General features: G+C 42.4%; 1 protein-coding gene across 2 annotated transcripts in view; it reads right to left on the bottom strand.

Moving 5' to 3' along the window:
- The window catches only part of C2CD2 (C2 calcium dependent domain containing 2), a gene marked incomplete at its 5' end in the record, with an annotated part of 38,103 nt that overhangs the window by 4,382 nt on the left and 18,514 nt on the right, over positions 1–15,207 (bottom strand). The window contains 8 exons of one of the 2 annotated variants that reach the window (XM_084289875.1): positions 1,966–2,002; positions 3,774–4,089; positions 4,959–5,086; positions 7,175–7,288; positions 8,042–8,213; positions 8,499–8,638; positions 10,727–10,788; positions 14,512–14,620. In XM_084289875.1, the coding sequence (XP_084146001.1) occupies positions 1,977–2,002; positions 3,774–4,089; positions 4,959–5,086; positions 7,175–7,288; positions 8,042–8,213; positions 8,499–8,638; positions 10,727–10,788; positions 14,512–14,620 (1,067 nt within the window). In that variant the 3' untranslated portion in view covers positions 1,966–1,976. The remainder of the gene's footprint in view (positions 1–1,965; positions 2,003–3,773; positions 4,090–4,958; positions 5,087–7,174; positions 7,289–8,041; positions 8,214–8,498; positions 8,639–10,726; positions 10,789–14,511; positions 14,621–15,207) is intronic. The other variant, XM_084289874.1, reaches the window with a different exon arrangement.

Below are 15,207 nucleotides of genomic sequence, written 5' to 3'. Positions count from 1 at the left end.
AGCCCAGCATTAACACAGCGATCGATTTGTGCAGAACTGGGCACTGTCGTCGCCCCAGTGGCACAAGCCAATTTGAACGGAGGAGGACCCAGGTAGCAAGCCAACACAGGAGGTTTCTGGCAGTCGGGTGGGTACGTGCGTGAGGACAGTCACCTCCCCGGCAAAGCTTCCGCAGCCTGCTCCCCTACCACAACCAGGTTTCCTTACTCCTTCTCAAATCAACCATTAAATCGTGTCACCACGCAGTCTCCATTCTGCTTTTCCTCCCATTGCAAACGGATGCAAAAAGCAATGCTCAGACTAATTCCTGCATGTGACCATGTCCAACAACTAGGATTACATCATTATCAAAGGACTCAAGGCAGGCTGCGTGGCATTTCGCACAGCAGCAGCTGCCGAATAGGCAATTCATGGCAGCCCTGCTCCACGCAGCCAGATGCTTTGTTCAGACCGGAACACTTACAAATGTGTGCTTGGCATTATTACTTTTTATTTTACAGCACTCAGCATCCAGGAGGATATTCCAGCATGTTTTGTCTGGCTGAGGCCGAGACTTAGCTCACCTGGCACAACGGGATTGAAGCAGAAGTCGGCTGAAAGCAACTGCAACTCACGGATTTGACTCTCGACTGCTCTCCCATCACCCCCTGACTGATCACTTTGGCAAGGCAGTACCACTTCAAGCTCTTGTCAACAGTATAAAAGAAGCAGTGTTTTACCCCGTGACACTGACAGTTGTTAATATGCCGGGGCTGGGGGAGGTTGCTGAGGCCCTGCTGCTGTGCGGCTTTTGTTTTAGCACTCAGCTGTTCTGCCCAGCAGACTTGGCAGCTGCAGCAGAAGTTGTGCCAATGGGAGGTACAGGACAGAAGAGTTTATCTGTAAACAGATACTTAGTCCTATCCATTCAGACCGATTTTCCATCCTAGGGAACAGAACCAAACAAAGAATGATGCAAAACCTGTGCTGGTGGCCCAGGACAACTCGCTACAGCTGAAAAAGCTGCAGGCAGCACTTCCCTGAGAACAGCACGGCCTCAGCAAAAGCAGGAGCCCCTTGGCATGAAAGCTTGTGTTTTCAGAGGTACTGAGGTCACCGGTACCTGGAAGCTTGCCACATCCCCACTGCCACCCATCAGTCTCCAGCCAGCCTGGCACGTGCTGCCTGAGGGTGGCTCTAGCTGCTGTGGAGGCATGCACCCCAACCGAGGAGATCGGGTACAGGGCAAATCACAAGCTTGGTGATGCTCGTGCTGTTTGCATGCTTACTTCTCGAGTTCAACAGGATCCGCATGCCAACTTTGCCCCTAACACCAGGAGATAAGCAGAGAGAGTCTCAAGAGCACTGTCCAGACTCAGGTCTTCACAGGCTCCTGAGCACAGGCTTGTGGGGCTAGGATCACTTTGGTCGATAACAGAAATTAGATTCAGATTCCCTTCTACATCTACTAGAAAACGAATAGAGTTGCTTCTTTCCATTCCTTCCCAACTCCAAAACAGTTTTAATCCAAGTGACTGTAAACAGCTGCTGAGGAACTTGTAGCTCAAGGAGTTTGGCTAGAAAAGAGATCTAAAAAACTAAGCAGCAGCTTTTAAAATAAGCATTCTGTGTATGCATATCCAGTATGGGGTCACACATGGTTTGCATGAGCAGATGTTTGACCAATAACCAGATAGGACAGGAATGGGCATGGTGGACAGAGATCGGGAGCACAGAGCACCCCTCCAAGCCTTCCTTGCAGCCCACTCCGCGTGACCCACCTGGACAGCACACCCACCAGGAATTTGTTACGGCAGACGAGTCTGCGAGGGCATCTGAGCACAGGAAGGCCATTTTGGAGGGGGGAAAGAAATGGATGGGGGGAGAAGAAGACAGGTGCCAAACTACATTTTGCTTTGGTTTTTACAATGAGAGTACCATTGTAAAGCTACATTTTCTTTAAAAAGTAAGACAAAAGTAACTTACTGTGTAGGTAATTAATTCTGGCTGGCATAGTGGTCCTCTTAAGTTTATAAAAGGGAATGGGTAAGAAACAGGAAGTCAGAAAGGTAAAGAACAAAAATATGCAAGACTAAAAAAATAGAGAGAAAGACAACGCTAACTTTAAGACATTAATACCATACACAAGGCATTTTAAAGAAGAAGGCTGTTTTTTGCTGTTGCTGTTCTTGTTTTTTAGAAGGGAAGGCGTTTAACAAAAAAAACCCTTGAACTATTCAAACCTAACTCAGGAAGACATTTCTACCTCCTTTCCCTATCTCACTCTATAAAAGCTCTTTGGCTGTGACAAAGCAGAGATTCAAGATTTCCACACAAAGATCTGTGCATAAGGAAAGGGATTTTAGACTGTTTTTAGAAATCTTTTTCAGCTGAGACAACTGTCTCAAATATTAGAGATAACTTGCCCTTTTTTAGCAGTCCCACCCTACACTGTGCAAAGAGAATTTTCAGAAGTCTGATCTCTTTGCAACATACTGCACAGGGAAAAAAAAATGAGACAACAGTTCACAAACAAACTTCCAATCGCGTGTTTTGAATAGCACATTAAAGAGGAGTTCAGAGGTTTTTGCAAAATCTCATACAGCTTTGTAAATCTCACCAGGCTCCAAAAAAGACAAATGTTCACTTCGTGCTTAGCTGCCTAACCCCACCCCAAACACACCCAAAATTTTCTAATGCCGAACTGATTGTTGCTGTGCCATTCTAAACTATCAGATGAAAAAAAAAAAAAAAAAAAAAAAAAAAAAGTGCTGTGAAAAGACAAGACCTCAATGTCCTAAGGGAGAACTTTGACAAAGAGGCCTTACAGATACACCTTATGTGGGACACATTACAATAATCTAGTACTATACTGAGGTTTTGTAGAAAGCCATTTCACACTATCTCAGGATAAGGAAAGAAGATAAAATAAAGCAAAAGAGGGATGAATACGGGTGAGAAACTGCCATTTTTGCAACTTGTATGCGCATCCCCTGAGGCTGGTGTGCTGCCTGTTCAAGGCACAGGTGAAAGTCCACTGAAGTCACTCTTCTTTCAGACTTTCTAACAGCCACCTGTGTCTACCACATAGCCACAAGACAGCACAACAGCCTAAGAGGTCATTGGTCAAAGGAAACACAACGAATCCTAAGACATTTCTAAATTGCAGCTATCCAGGCATGTAACTACATGAGCAAAATGATCTGACCCTTTATTTACTTATTAAATTATACTTTATTACAGTTTATAGAAAACTATGTATTAATGAAAACAGAAAAACTTCTGGCTTAGCCACTGGTGCTGACTGAGCACATATTTTAGTGAGGGCAGGGAAGCTTGTGCTCAGAGAAGCAAGGAAGAAAAAAGGAAGACAAGCAACCTACCAGGAAGCAACCACAGGACCTTGCCATTTTCACATCAGTAATGGGACTCCTAACACAGCACAAGTCCTTGTTTACAAGAACACATTTCTCACTGAGGAACTGACAATGTGGTCAGTTATCCCCCTCCCAGATACTGAGTCAGGCTTAGTGGTCTGCCTTGCAGCTTGTAAGGGTGACCCCTTCTAGCTTCCAGATGGAGGAGAACGTCAGAGAGCCTGCCGTACCTCTGGGAGCAGGAGGTCTGCACTCTTTATAGCTGCTAGTAAGACAGCTTCCATCAACATCACAACTGCATGGAGTTACAGAAGAAAAATCAGTACAAGATAACCTACTATATACAGTGTTGCACAACGCTGTCACTTATGTACAAAAAAGCAGTCGTTCACTGAAGGAGAGGTAAGGCTCACATACCTTTAGACTTTTTCATGCTCCCAGTTTCTGAAACACTTAATGAGCTCCCAGATATTTCTTCACAGGTCTGGTCTAAGAGCGTGTTGGAGTTCCACTGCTGACTGCCATTCTCCAAGCCCCAAGCCTTATGGGCACTTTGCTGAGGGTCAGTATCAGGTACTGTTTCTGAAGCACCTAATGACAGCTTTTCATCAGAGGTGACTTTTGCAATAGCCTCCTCTCCAGTGGGTGCTGGATCTGCTTCTTTGCAGGAGCTGTCCATGGCTGCAGCATAGTCCATCATCAGTGCAGCTTCACTGTCCTGAGATAAAGAGGTCTGCCCGGTGAAAGAAAAAAAAATAAAGAGACAACACTGACACAAGATGCTCTGCCAGAGAAAAACAAAACAAAACAAAACAACAACAACAAGCATCCCTGCAAAAGTTCTTTTCTTCTCTCTGCTTTACACTTTCATCTGCACTGCTCAGGGCTATCAGAAAGCCATCGTGAGGCTTCTTTATCTCCACTAAAGGAGAGGAACATATAGTCAAATTCTAGTAAGAATCCATATTCAGGTGACCATTTAGGTGACCATATTCACCTAAACATTGCCTTGATAAAGCCAAGTGACTGAAAAAAAAAAAAAGACTTAAGTACATGCCTCACTCCTGTCACTGGTCCCACTATAAGTAATGGGACACTTTCCTACATGTGCTGCTGTAACAATGTATCAGCTTGCGTATAAAATAATCTTATTATTTATAATCTTATTATTTAATTATTAAGAATATAGGTATCAATGTATTTCATCTTGTAGAAGGACTTCTTGACAGCTATATCAGATAAATACAAATTCACAAATCCAAAACACAGACAAGGACTAATCTTTTGTCCTCACCTAAACTGGCTTTCCCAAATTCCTAATCATCCCACTCCTGTCCAAGGACACCATATGTTTTAATCAGGCTGTCAAATTAAGAATGAAAAACCAACCCACTCTGCAGTAAACCCACTTGTATTTGGCTCAGCTTGAAACAAATTAGAAACTTCTTCGATTCAAAATTCTTCAGTAAGAAAAGAACAGACCTAGATCCTGCAGAGACTGCTGAATGGGAGACAACAGAAAGCACATTCATGTAGTACTCAGTGGAGCAAAGACTTTACAGTCTAGAGACTAAGAATTAAACGTGTTGCTTTCTGCTCTACCTTGGACACCCCTGATATGATAATGGTGCTTTTCTTCCTAGGAGACTTCAGCTTCTGCTTTGCAGACTCGCTTAACTGTCGAATGGCTGCTTCTGCAACAGGATCGGTGCCATTCAATACCAACAGTTCTGAAACAAAAGCATTATTTCAGAAAGAAGAAAAAAAAAAAAGCAAGTATCAGAGCAAGATATTGTTCTTAATTTAAAATTCAAAGAAATTAGCAGAAATAGTATAAACACCATGAATAACAAAACATTTTCCAATCCACCACCCAGCTACAGGGTCTTGTCTTTCCATTCTTCTCAGTCTATGTTACCCGTTGTTCTGAGAAAAGGTACAAAAGTTGCACTTACAAACCTGTGCCTTGAACACACAGAAGGTTTTAGAAACCTAGGCAAAGCAGCTAATTATTTCAACACATTGTTACACTGCAGTAACTTTGGGCACAAGCAAATATAAACTAATCAAATTCATCAAGCTTTGAAACAAACAAATCTAATAAAGTTAATGAAGCAAAAAAAAAGGAACCCACAGATTTAATTATTGGAGGTGGGCTCTTTAATAAGAGATTTAACAACAAAAGGATACAGTCAGGAATAGCATTGATTAAACTGAGTGGTGTCTCTTTGTTATTGTGACATTAAGGCACAAAAAAATGAGGCCTAAATAATAATACCACACTAAGTACCTCAGATACCTCTGGAATTTAACAGTAGGTGTGCACAAGTGGAATGCACACCCACGCACGCCTGCACATTTGATACAAACCCCTGCTTTTCCACCTTCATAACCACTGCAAAGCCCCTTGGAAGAGCTGAGTGCTCAGGACAGCATCAGAAGCACTTACCAACTCTTATTGTTGTCATTATTTAGAACTATGGCAAGGACACAGCGCCTTTTCCATAGAGCTTGTAGCTATTATGGCTTCATGTTTGTAATAAATACTACCTAAGTTATTGCCATACTGAATGCTCCTTTGTATTCCTTTCATTTTCCTTGAGCTTTTGATCTAATGAGTAATTCTTCCTGTTGTGGTGTATTAATATTTCACAGAAATTCCCCTGAACTCCCATAAAAAGAAAAACACTGCCCATCTCAATGTGCCCTAAGCTGCATTCACAGGTTTTCCAGTAAGTGCTTTTTATCTTTGAGATCAAAATAAGTTATGAGAGAAAACTTGGAAGTCTAAGGCTTCCCAGATTGGCTTAGTAAATACCATCCTGCTTTGTGGTAACATTTGTCTAAAGACAGGGAAAAATTCAAGTGTTATTAACCCATAGTTTGCAGTCCTTCCCAAATTTTTGACTTTTTGCCTGTACATCTCTATCTCTGAACAAGCCTTCTGACTGTTCCAGGTGCAGCCTAGATCGTCTCCAGATTGTCCTATGTGTGCTCAAATATGTACAAAGAAAACTGAACTCCACATCACGTGCCATTTACAGCTATACTGGACCACACCTTTCATCACTGCTGCCTACAGAGCTGAAGAATGAACGGTGACAACACGAAGGCCTGAAAGATATGCTGACGATTCACAGTTGTACCCCGAAAACACAGGGCACAGAGTCAAAATCGAGTTGAATTCAAAGTGAATTTGTAATTAAAGATATTGTCAATGCTACCTGATGCTCTGAAGAACCTAATGGCTCTTCAACTACACGCCAGGTGACTTAGGAAAGTGAACGAACTGGCACAGCAAGATTATGTATTTGCATTAGCACCAAACAAAACAACAGTGGCAGAGTTTGGAAGAGAATTCAGTGTTCCTGCTGTTCCGGTCTGCTTTACATCAAGCCAGCCTGAAGCCTTCTATTCAGAGAGGGGAATTCAGAATGGCCTTAGAGTTAAGTTTTGGACGTTTTTCATTTTGTGCAGTATCCCTCATGCCTTTATAAAGGAGGAGCCTTTCATTCAGAAGTAAGAGAAAAGCCAGCCTGGCTTTTTTTTTTTTTTTTTTTTTGCAGTCATCTCCCCTCTCCAAACCACAGCTCATTGTTATTTTTTCAAAATTAGTAATTTAAATCTCCAATTAAAAACAGGCTTCTATTGCAAGACTGCTATATCCCTAACCACAGCACTTGCTAACATAAACAACTCAGTGCCTGTTGAAAGGCAGTAGCCATGTGGGTTTGTTGTTATTTTAACAGGATTACATTAATCCCATGTGCAGCCTAGAGAGACGTGCTCTGATTATAAGCCTCGAAAGTTTCTATTACCTGTATCTGAAGATGATAAAGTTTTGCTGACTGTAGCACCATGAGAATGGGTAGCTTGAACAGAGAAATCCTTTTCAATCATCTTGACCTTAACTGGAGTTTTCACAGGAGAATCTGAAGACCAAATTTCTTGGTTATTTAAACTATTTGAGACACTTACTATGAAAATAATAAGAGTAAATTATACCAATTTAAAAGCTTGTTCAAAACATAAGTGTTTGAGAAAGCAGTCTCAATGCATGCTCTCTATGTTAGTGTGACCCCCTAAAGACCTGTGAAGTATAGGAATTTATTTTAAGCATTTTCTGTAATATACTAGACAATATACATTTAAGCAAAAGATCTGCTTTGAGAACTGAAGAGACTGCAGCTCTTTGTGAGACTTCAAACAAAGACTGTTTAGAGATTTTATTTTCATATATATCCCAAGAAGAATTGAGTCTGCTCCTCAAAAGTATTCTGAAAAAAGTTTGTCAGAGAATGACACACCAGTTCTCACCACAGATTATAATACACACCGAGGTTAGAAGGCACAGCAACAAGACTGTCACCAGCAAGCACTCAGAGACTGACACTTTTGTCACACGGGAAAAACACCCACAAAGCTCTTCTACATTATTACTCCAGCATAAAGCTTTAAAGCGTGTACTAAAAGGAGCACCAACCTCTCCTCTTGTAAGAACAAGGCTTCATGAAAATGAAAAACCTGATTTTGAAGAATACAAAAAATGCCCCCCACCATCAACACATCAGAGAAATCTGGACACCAGCACCTTCCCTTTCATCCCACTCTCTCCTTGCACCAAATTCTCCTGCTCCCAACCGACAGTCCTAATGGCAAACATAAAAAGAATTGGACTTCCTCACCTGTGCTCAGAGGAGATGATCTCCCTTCTAGTCGAGGTTTGGTTTTCACAGCAGTTACAGTAGTGACCACAGTCCCACAGGGCATCACAGTTCGATCCTTTTCTATCTTAGTGCTCGACACTGGAGAAGAAACTTGCCAGGTCTTTAGCTCATTAGGTTCTATAAAGAAGAACTAGGAAGAGAAAAGATATTTCACCTTAGTGGTGCAGATAAGCAAGAAGGACATTAACATTCCCAGCTAGTGCTCCTTTAACATTTCTAAGAACATTCAATAGCCAGCTATTACTTTTGATATGCACACATACAGTGTGACGTGTTGCCATAGAATATGAATGTGCTACTCGAATTGGGCCACACATTGCACTGCACTGTGAAGGACAGTCCACAGCACAAGATGAGCATTCACAAGGCCCTCCAGAAGTCAAAGATCCACCCTAAAAACATCCCCAGGCCATACCTCTGCACTAATGGATCCCAGCCGAGGCCCCAGCTCTGGACTGCTCTCACTGGCCGTGCTGTTCAGTGCAAAGCTTTGTTGGCCAGAAGGTTGCTTCCTGAACAAATCTAGAGGTACGGTTGCCTTTGAGGACAAAGAACCTAGAAGAAATAAATTAAAAAAAAAATAAAAATAAATCAGCACTCATCTGAGCTGTCAATATATTTAAGGATGAGGAGACAGGAAAGGAGGAAGAGCAGCAGCTAATTACAAGAACTGTTTCTACACCACGGGACAGTGAGTGCCTTGTTCAGAGCTTTCTTTGCATTTTTCAACTGTTTCCTAGTCTGGCCTAATACTGAGCAACAAAGAATGGATACATGAAACATGACCTGCTTGCCACTATTTCTGGCCATTTCCCCCCCTGTATAAGAAAATGCTTAGAGGAAAAAAAAAAAACAGTTAGAAATAGTAATATTACGTTCTTGAACAATCTCCTTAATGGGTTACTTCCATCTTTCTTTTCAGAGAACACCTCCTTGGGTTCCTAGTAAACTGGTGTAGCATCAAGAATATTGTTTCTTAATTTGATCTTCAGTGTCAGTTCTCTTATTCCTCCCCTTTGTTAGCTACATTAGACTGGAGCAAACCATTAGCAAAATTACTGCATGATTTCAGGGATGAAATCCTAGTTTTATGCAAAATCCAAGGGCACAGAGATCTACATTATACTCCCATTACCCACTCTCATGATTCTACTCTGAGTTTTCCATTCAGATTTTTGGGAGAAGTACAGCTAAGGCAGTGGTGGAGCCAGGGGAGAAGAAAGACAACTGTCATTGTAATCAACTGGGACTTTTTTGTTTTAAAACCAGGTTGATATTTACACTCTCAGAAGGATGTGGTATACTACTGGTATTGTTTGAAAGACCCATTACAAAAGATGCTTGACGACTAGACTTTATATAAGAAACAATATGCATTTGCTGATTATATAGATCTCCCCTCTCTCTCTCAAACAGAAAAACAGCATCCACATCAGAGGTTTTTTTAAAATCATTTGCTTACATTTGACTTCCCATCCTTCAAATAATCCTTCAACAAATAGTCATTTGTTGCCTGTTTGTTTTATATCTGAAACACGGTGTAAGAAGGAAAAAGCAAATGGATTCAAGAGGTGAAATACAGTTGCTACTTCTAGTTAAAGCAGAAGTATATCAGCAAAAGGACAAGCAGTACCTATGAGAAGAATTTATGAACTTGTGGCATCACTTCAATAAAGCTCAGGTAAGCAACGTATTTTTGGAGCAACTTTACAAAGCTCATGCAAACAGCTCAACATGCTCCCTGGTCTCAAAACCTACCCATCCCTTACCCCTAGCACTTGGAAGGGAATACTTCTCTGAATAAACACAGTGCAATAGTTTGGTGGTGAGTTTTTCTCTGCCACTGAAAACTAATCGTAAACTGTAACAACAGAATCAAAAATATTTAATTCCGTAAGTTTTATATTTAATCCAATGCAACCAGAATTAGTGCATTTTATACTTGGTAATGGCTGGGCAGTCTTTTGGGCTTGAAAAGGAAGGAGTTAGGATGAACAATTACCCTTCAGTCAGAGAAAGAAGGGGAAAGATTAACTTGAAACAAAAAATACTTACAGAGAAACTGTTAAAACTTTAGAAGGGCAAATAATTAGGATTACCAACAGCTATTGACAGCCTAGAAACAAAGGCTGATTCAAGATTCATTTGCAACCTTAAATCTGTCCTGAGGAGGACAGATACTTTTTAACAGTTTATTTCTCTTCTGTCTAGGCTTACTGGAGGAAGTAAGAAAGTCCCTAGACAGCGGCTGACCCAGGTGGATCAGCGTGCCCAAAAACTGCAATTTTCTGTGGATTTCGACTCTAGGACCTACATTTGAGGACAGGCTTACTGAGTTTTAAAACATAAACTTAGCTTACACATCTTCCTCAACACGTCTGTTTTGTATAAACTTGGCTAGCTCTTTTCAGCTGATCTCCCTTTTGCTGTTGTTTTCTCCTCCAGGGCTCTCTACATTACAGAAAGTACAGCTGATGGGACAGTCAGGACGAGTCAGCATAAGACACCTGAACTTCTACACAGGTTCACAAATCAGTTTCTTATATTGGCTATACAGCCAGGTGGAACTAAAGGAGGATTCATGTCAACATTTAGCAATGCTCATGAGGTGATCATGCAAAACGCCTCAGTTTTAATACTTACTATCCAACTTTCCGTCTTCTACTATTTGCAGTTGCAATGTTTTTGATTTGGCACTTAGTTCACTGCAAAATAAATGAAACTATGTTAGGTTTTTGTATGCAAAACATTCTCCTTCCCATGTAGATATTCCCTGTCTCTTTCTGGTCCCAACTCCTTGCCCTGCACCAAGCACAGCCCCACATGGCCAACCCACCAGGGTGCTGGGCAGGCAGTGTGCGTGGCTTCTTTTTGACCTCAGTAAGAATGACTAAAGGAATCTCAGCCAGAAAAACAGGGTTTGGTTCCCTCCAGCATGGTTCAGAAGTTCAACTGCCTAAACTGTCAGAGGCTTTTCTTCTCCCCAGCACTGCCTTTCAGGCTGATAGCCCCTAGTCCAACTGCTATGCAGCAGCACTAAGAAAGCCATTTTTTTTTTCCTGGCAGGTTCAGAAGTGAGCATTGCTGAAATTTTTAAGTTAAGATGCTGGAATAGGTCCAATCAACTGCCTATTCAAAGCTGTGCATTATCTTGTCAAAGCAGGAAAGCATCCTGCAAAGCAAGAGAGAAGCGAGGAAATAGTCAACAGGCTCAAGTGAGAAAAGTCAGTATGACTTTTCCAAAATAAGACTGAAGGATGTTGCAAGATAAGAAGAAATAGTTTCTCTGTGACAGAACTAACGTGTACTATTAGCAGAACTACTGGCATTTGTAGAACTCTGTAAGATGTAACAGACAAGAGATTTAAAAAAACAACAACAAAAACTTCCCTCCAGTGAAACAGTGAACTGGGTAGCTACTGAGGAGTCTTGTAGTAAAACGTGATTTTACGCCCATCTTGGCAAGTGTTCTGCCAAAAACCTCGAGGGAACACATGCATGTATTTTATTTTTCCATGTCTCCACTTCAGGCTGGCGTGATCTTGGTTGCAGATACTCCAGCTCCATCAGATGCTCCAGGACATAACCTATGCATCAGGCTTTAACCTTCTCCCTGCCTCTACCATCCCCTCCTGCACCTCCAAAACCTGAGAAGAAGCACCTTGAGGCTACCCATTGCTGCTCTTCTCACAAAGCTAAATCAAGTCCTGACATGGTGGTCAGGACACTGGTCTTCAAGCTGGTGGGTATTTTTGTTTCTGAATTAAAAAAGTCAGGGGGGAATGAATATGAAAGAAAGTATACACTCAAATCCTGATCACTTATCTTTAAAAGTCCCCAAGCTTACCTCATGCCCTTCCGAAAAATAGCAAACATCGTGGAAAACCCAGCATTATCCCTAGCATCAAGGCCAAATTCCAGTCAACTTAATCACATCCTGCCTGCCCTCCCTCTGCACTTTCAGTTGGAAAGGTCATTATTCTTATAAACTTCCTGTCTGAAAGCGCTGGGCGTGTGTCTGTTCGACAACACTGAGCACATGCTGCTCCACCAACAGATGGCTGACGTGATTCACAAACCTAGGGAGTGAAGCACTTTGAGATACGCCAGAAAAGAAAGCTGCTAACGAAGTGCATTGTTTCTCCTACTGTGGAGAAGAAGTTGCATCACATTAATCCTTAAGCTGCGATGGGAACACAGCAAACTGTCAGGGAAGAATGCAGCCTGCTCTGGCTGCCCACAAAAGCTGTAGATCCTCGTAACTGAAATCAGGCTCTGTAAGACATGAAGTCATCGAATTGTAGGAAGAGAGCTTCCTAGCTGGTTCTCTGCTTGCCAGCAGGAGGAGACACAAGGCATATTTCTCCACCAAGCCACACAGAAAGATGGGACTTCTCAGTGTTGTACTACAACATCATTTGAATTTGCTGACCTCAGTGACTTCTTATCATCTCAACTTCTGCACGCATTCAGAGGAGTCAAGTGTTCTCAAAGTCCTGCACAGCTTCTGACAACCAGTCCCAGTGCCTTCCTTTATTTCAAGTAACCCATGTTGCTTTTCCCCTCAACACTCCTGCTTTTGCAGAGCACGCTCCCATAAAGTAGGTAGGCACGGCCCAGTAAAACTGCAATGGGGAGGCAGGAAAAGATCTGCGCACTTACTTCCCCTGGAAGTTGAGGAGAAACACACAGAAGTGCACAGCACTCCTCAAGGAAGGCAGCACTCAGCACTGACAGGCACAGAGCTGAATGCTCACTCAGACCTTTGCAAGGTGAGGTTCTGCTTCACAAGAGAAAGAATGAGTATGGTGAATGCCACGCTGTGACTAGATAGTGATGAAAAACATCAAAGAAAAACAGGTGGACTTGTTCTTGATGATCACCAGCAGTGCGTGCTTGCAGCCCAGAAGGCCAGCTGCATCCTGGACTGCATCAGCAGAGGGGTGGCCAGCGGGTGGAGGGAGGGGATTGTGCCCCTCTGCTCTGCCCTTGTGAGGCCCCACTCGGAGTGCTGCGTCCAGGTCTGGGGCCCCCAGCACCAGAAGGATGTGGGGCTGGTAGAGCAGGTCCAGAGGAGGGCCACAAAGATGCTCAGAGGGCTGGACCACCTCTCCTGTGAAGAAAGGCTGAGAGAGCTGGGGATGTTCAGCCTCAAGAAGGGAAGACTGGGGAGACCTCAATGCAGCCTCTCAATACTTAGAGAGCGCTTATAAAAAAGATGGAGAGCAACTTTTTGCTCAATCAGACAGACAGGACAAGGGTGAACGGTTTTAAACTAAAAGAGGGGAAACTTAAATTAGAGGTTAGGAGGAAATTCTTCATTCAGAGGGCAGTGAGGCACTGGCACGGGTTGCCGAGAGAGGTTATGGATGCCCCATCCCTGGAGGTGTTCAAGGCCAGGCTGGATGAGGCCCTGGACAACCTTATCTAGTGGGTGGCATCCCTGCCCATGGTTTGGAACTAGATAGTCTTTAAGGTTCCCTTTCAACCCAAGTTTTTCTATGATCTTAAAGGTCTTTTCCACCCTAGATGATTCTATGAATGAAACTGAAGTGGGAGAGGAAAGCTACATAGAGAACCACGGATAGTCCACCACATACCAAGTGCCTCTCACATTAATAATCCAGTAGAAGGAAAAAAAAAAAGCAGCACCTTTAGTATGTTGCATGGCAGCATCACTACCCCATTTCCCTGGAAAGCTGCTTCTGCCTGTGTGCTTGTCTAAAGCCACTAGAGAAACACACCTGTAACCCATCACCCTATCTGTGGCTCCCCACTCCTCTCCTCATACAACACAGAAGTGACCAGATACTTTCTGCTCTGCCACCAGAAAGTGGAAATTAAAACAGTTTTAGAACTGCTCACTTTTGACCCTATTTACAGAAGCTGCATAAATCACACGATACTGTGCAGGCTGCCCCAAATTCCCATTTATGTTCTACACAAAAAAAAACAACCTAGTTAGTTACTATCTAGTTTTACACTCTGCTTTGTATAATAGCCATAATTCTTTTAGACAGTCAACCTGTCTGCACATTTACATGTCCCAGTTGGGGGAGAGGGAAGGGAGAGACATTAGATTTCCTCAGATGCAGTTTTCAAGGTAAAGTGACTTAAAAACCTTGCTAACATTTTTCTTTTTTTTTTTGACACTGAATTGGAGTACAGGGTAATCTATTTTGCCTGTTATTGCTGTCATTAACTACAGCCAGATATCTGCCGGGGAGATCTAGAGACCTATTTGACCTCATATCCATGCAGAGGGTAATTAGATATCCAGAGGTCCCTACCAGCTCCAGATTTTTCCGAGGCCACCTGACAGGACATATTTCAAAACATTGTTCTTCCCTTGAAACTTCACATAGTGCCAGTAAAAAACAAAACAAAACAAAAAACTATGAAATGTTCTCTGTAGGTAAGTTACTTACAAGACAAATTCTTCCTTCCAAAAGGGATTTGCAGCATTTTTGGCTACAGAGCTGGAAAACTTCTGCATAGGGTCATTCAACTGAACTATACACATAAGGTTTGTGCTGCCTGTAAGGGGGGGAAAAAAAAAGTTATTAATACTCCATCACCAGGAGATATACTTACTCAAACGAAAGTGAAGAATTCCCTTCCTTACATATTGCACTTTTGAACAGACCATTTGGAAACACTTTCTCACCCACTCACAGAATAAATTTCTCCCCTCCACTCGGTTTGTAAACCATGTGCAATAATGGCACTGGTCGAGACTGGGTCACCGTTGTCCTACACGCTCTTCTATACAGTGTGAAACATGGTGACCCATTTTAAATTCTGTCATGAAGCAAGGAAGTGCAGGCACAGAAAGATAAAAAGAAAGGATGTGGATGCAGAGTGAATAACAAGGAGGTGGTGGTGTGGGTGGGGAAGTAAAGTTGCTTTGAGCTGCTCTACAAAAACAGACCAAAGTTCCTAGTGGCCAGAGTCACACGGTTTCTTTGGACACCAAATAAACTTTCTTCTGCTAGCAAGGGAACAATCACAGTCATGTTAATTAATGATGGCTTTATGAACTGCAGTTTCTAACAAGTTCATGGCATTTCAGAGTACTGGTGCAGAGTTACTACACCTTGATCTTGGAATTCACTCCAGTGACT

Source organism: Netta rufina (assembly GCF_964035555.1).
Source record: "Netta rufina genome assembly, chromosome: 1".
Taxonomy (NCBI): Eukaryota; Metazoa; Chordata; class Aves; order Anseriformes; family Anatidae; genus Netta; species Netta rufina.
Note: the sequence above shows the minus strand (reverse complement) of the source record. Positions and strands in the feature narration are given on the sequence as shown.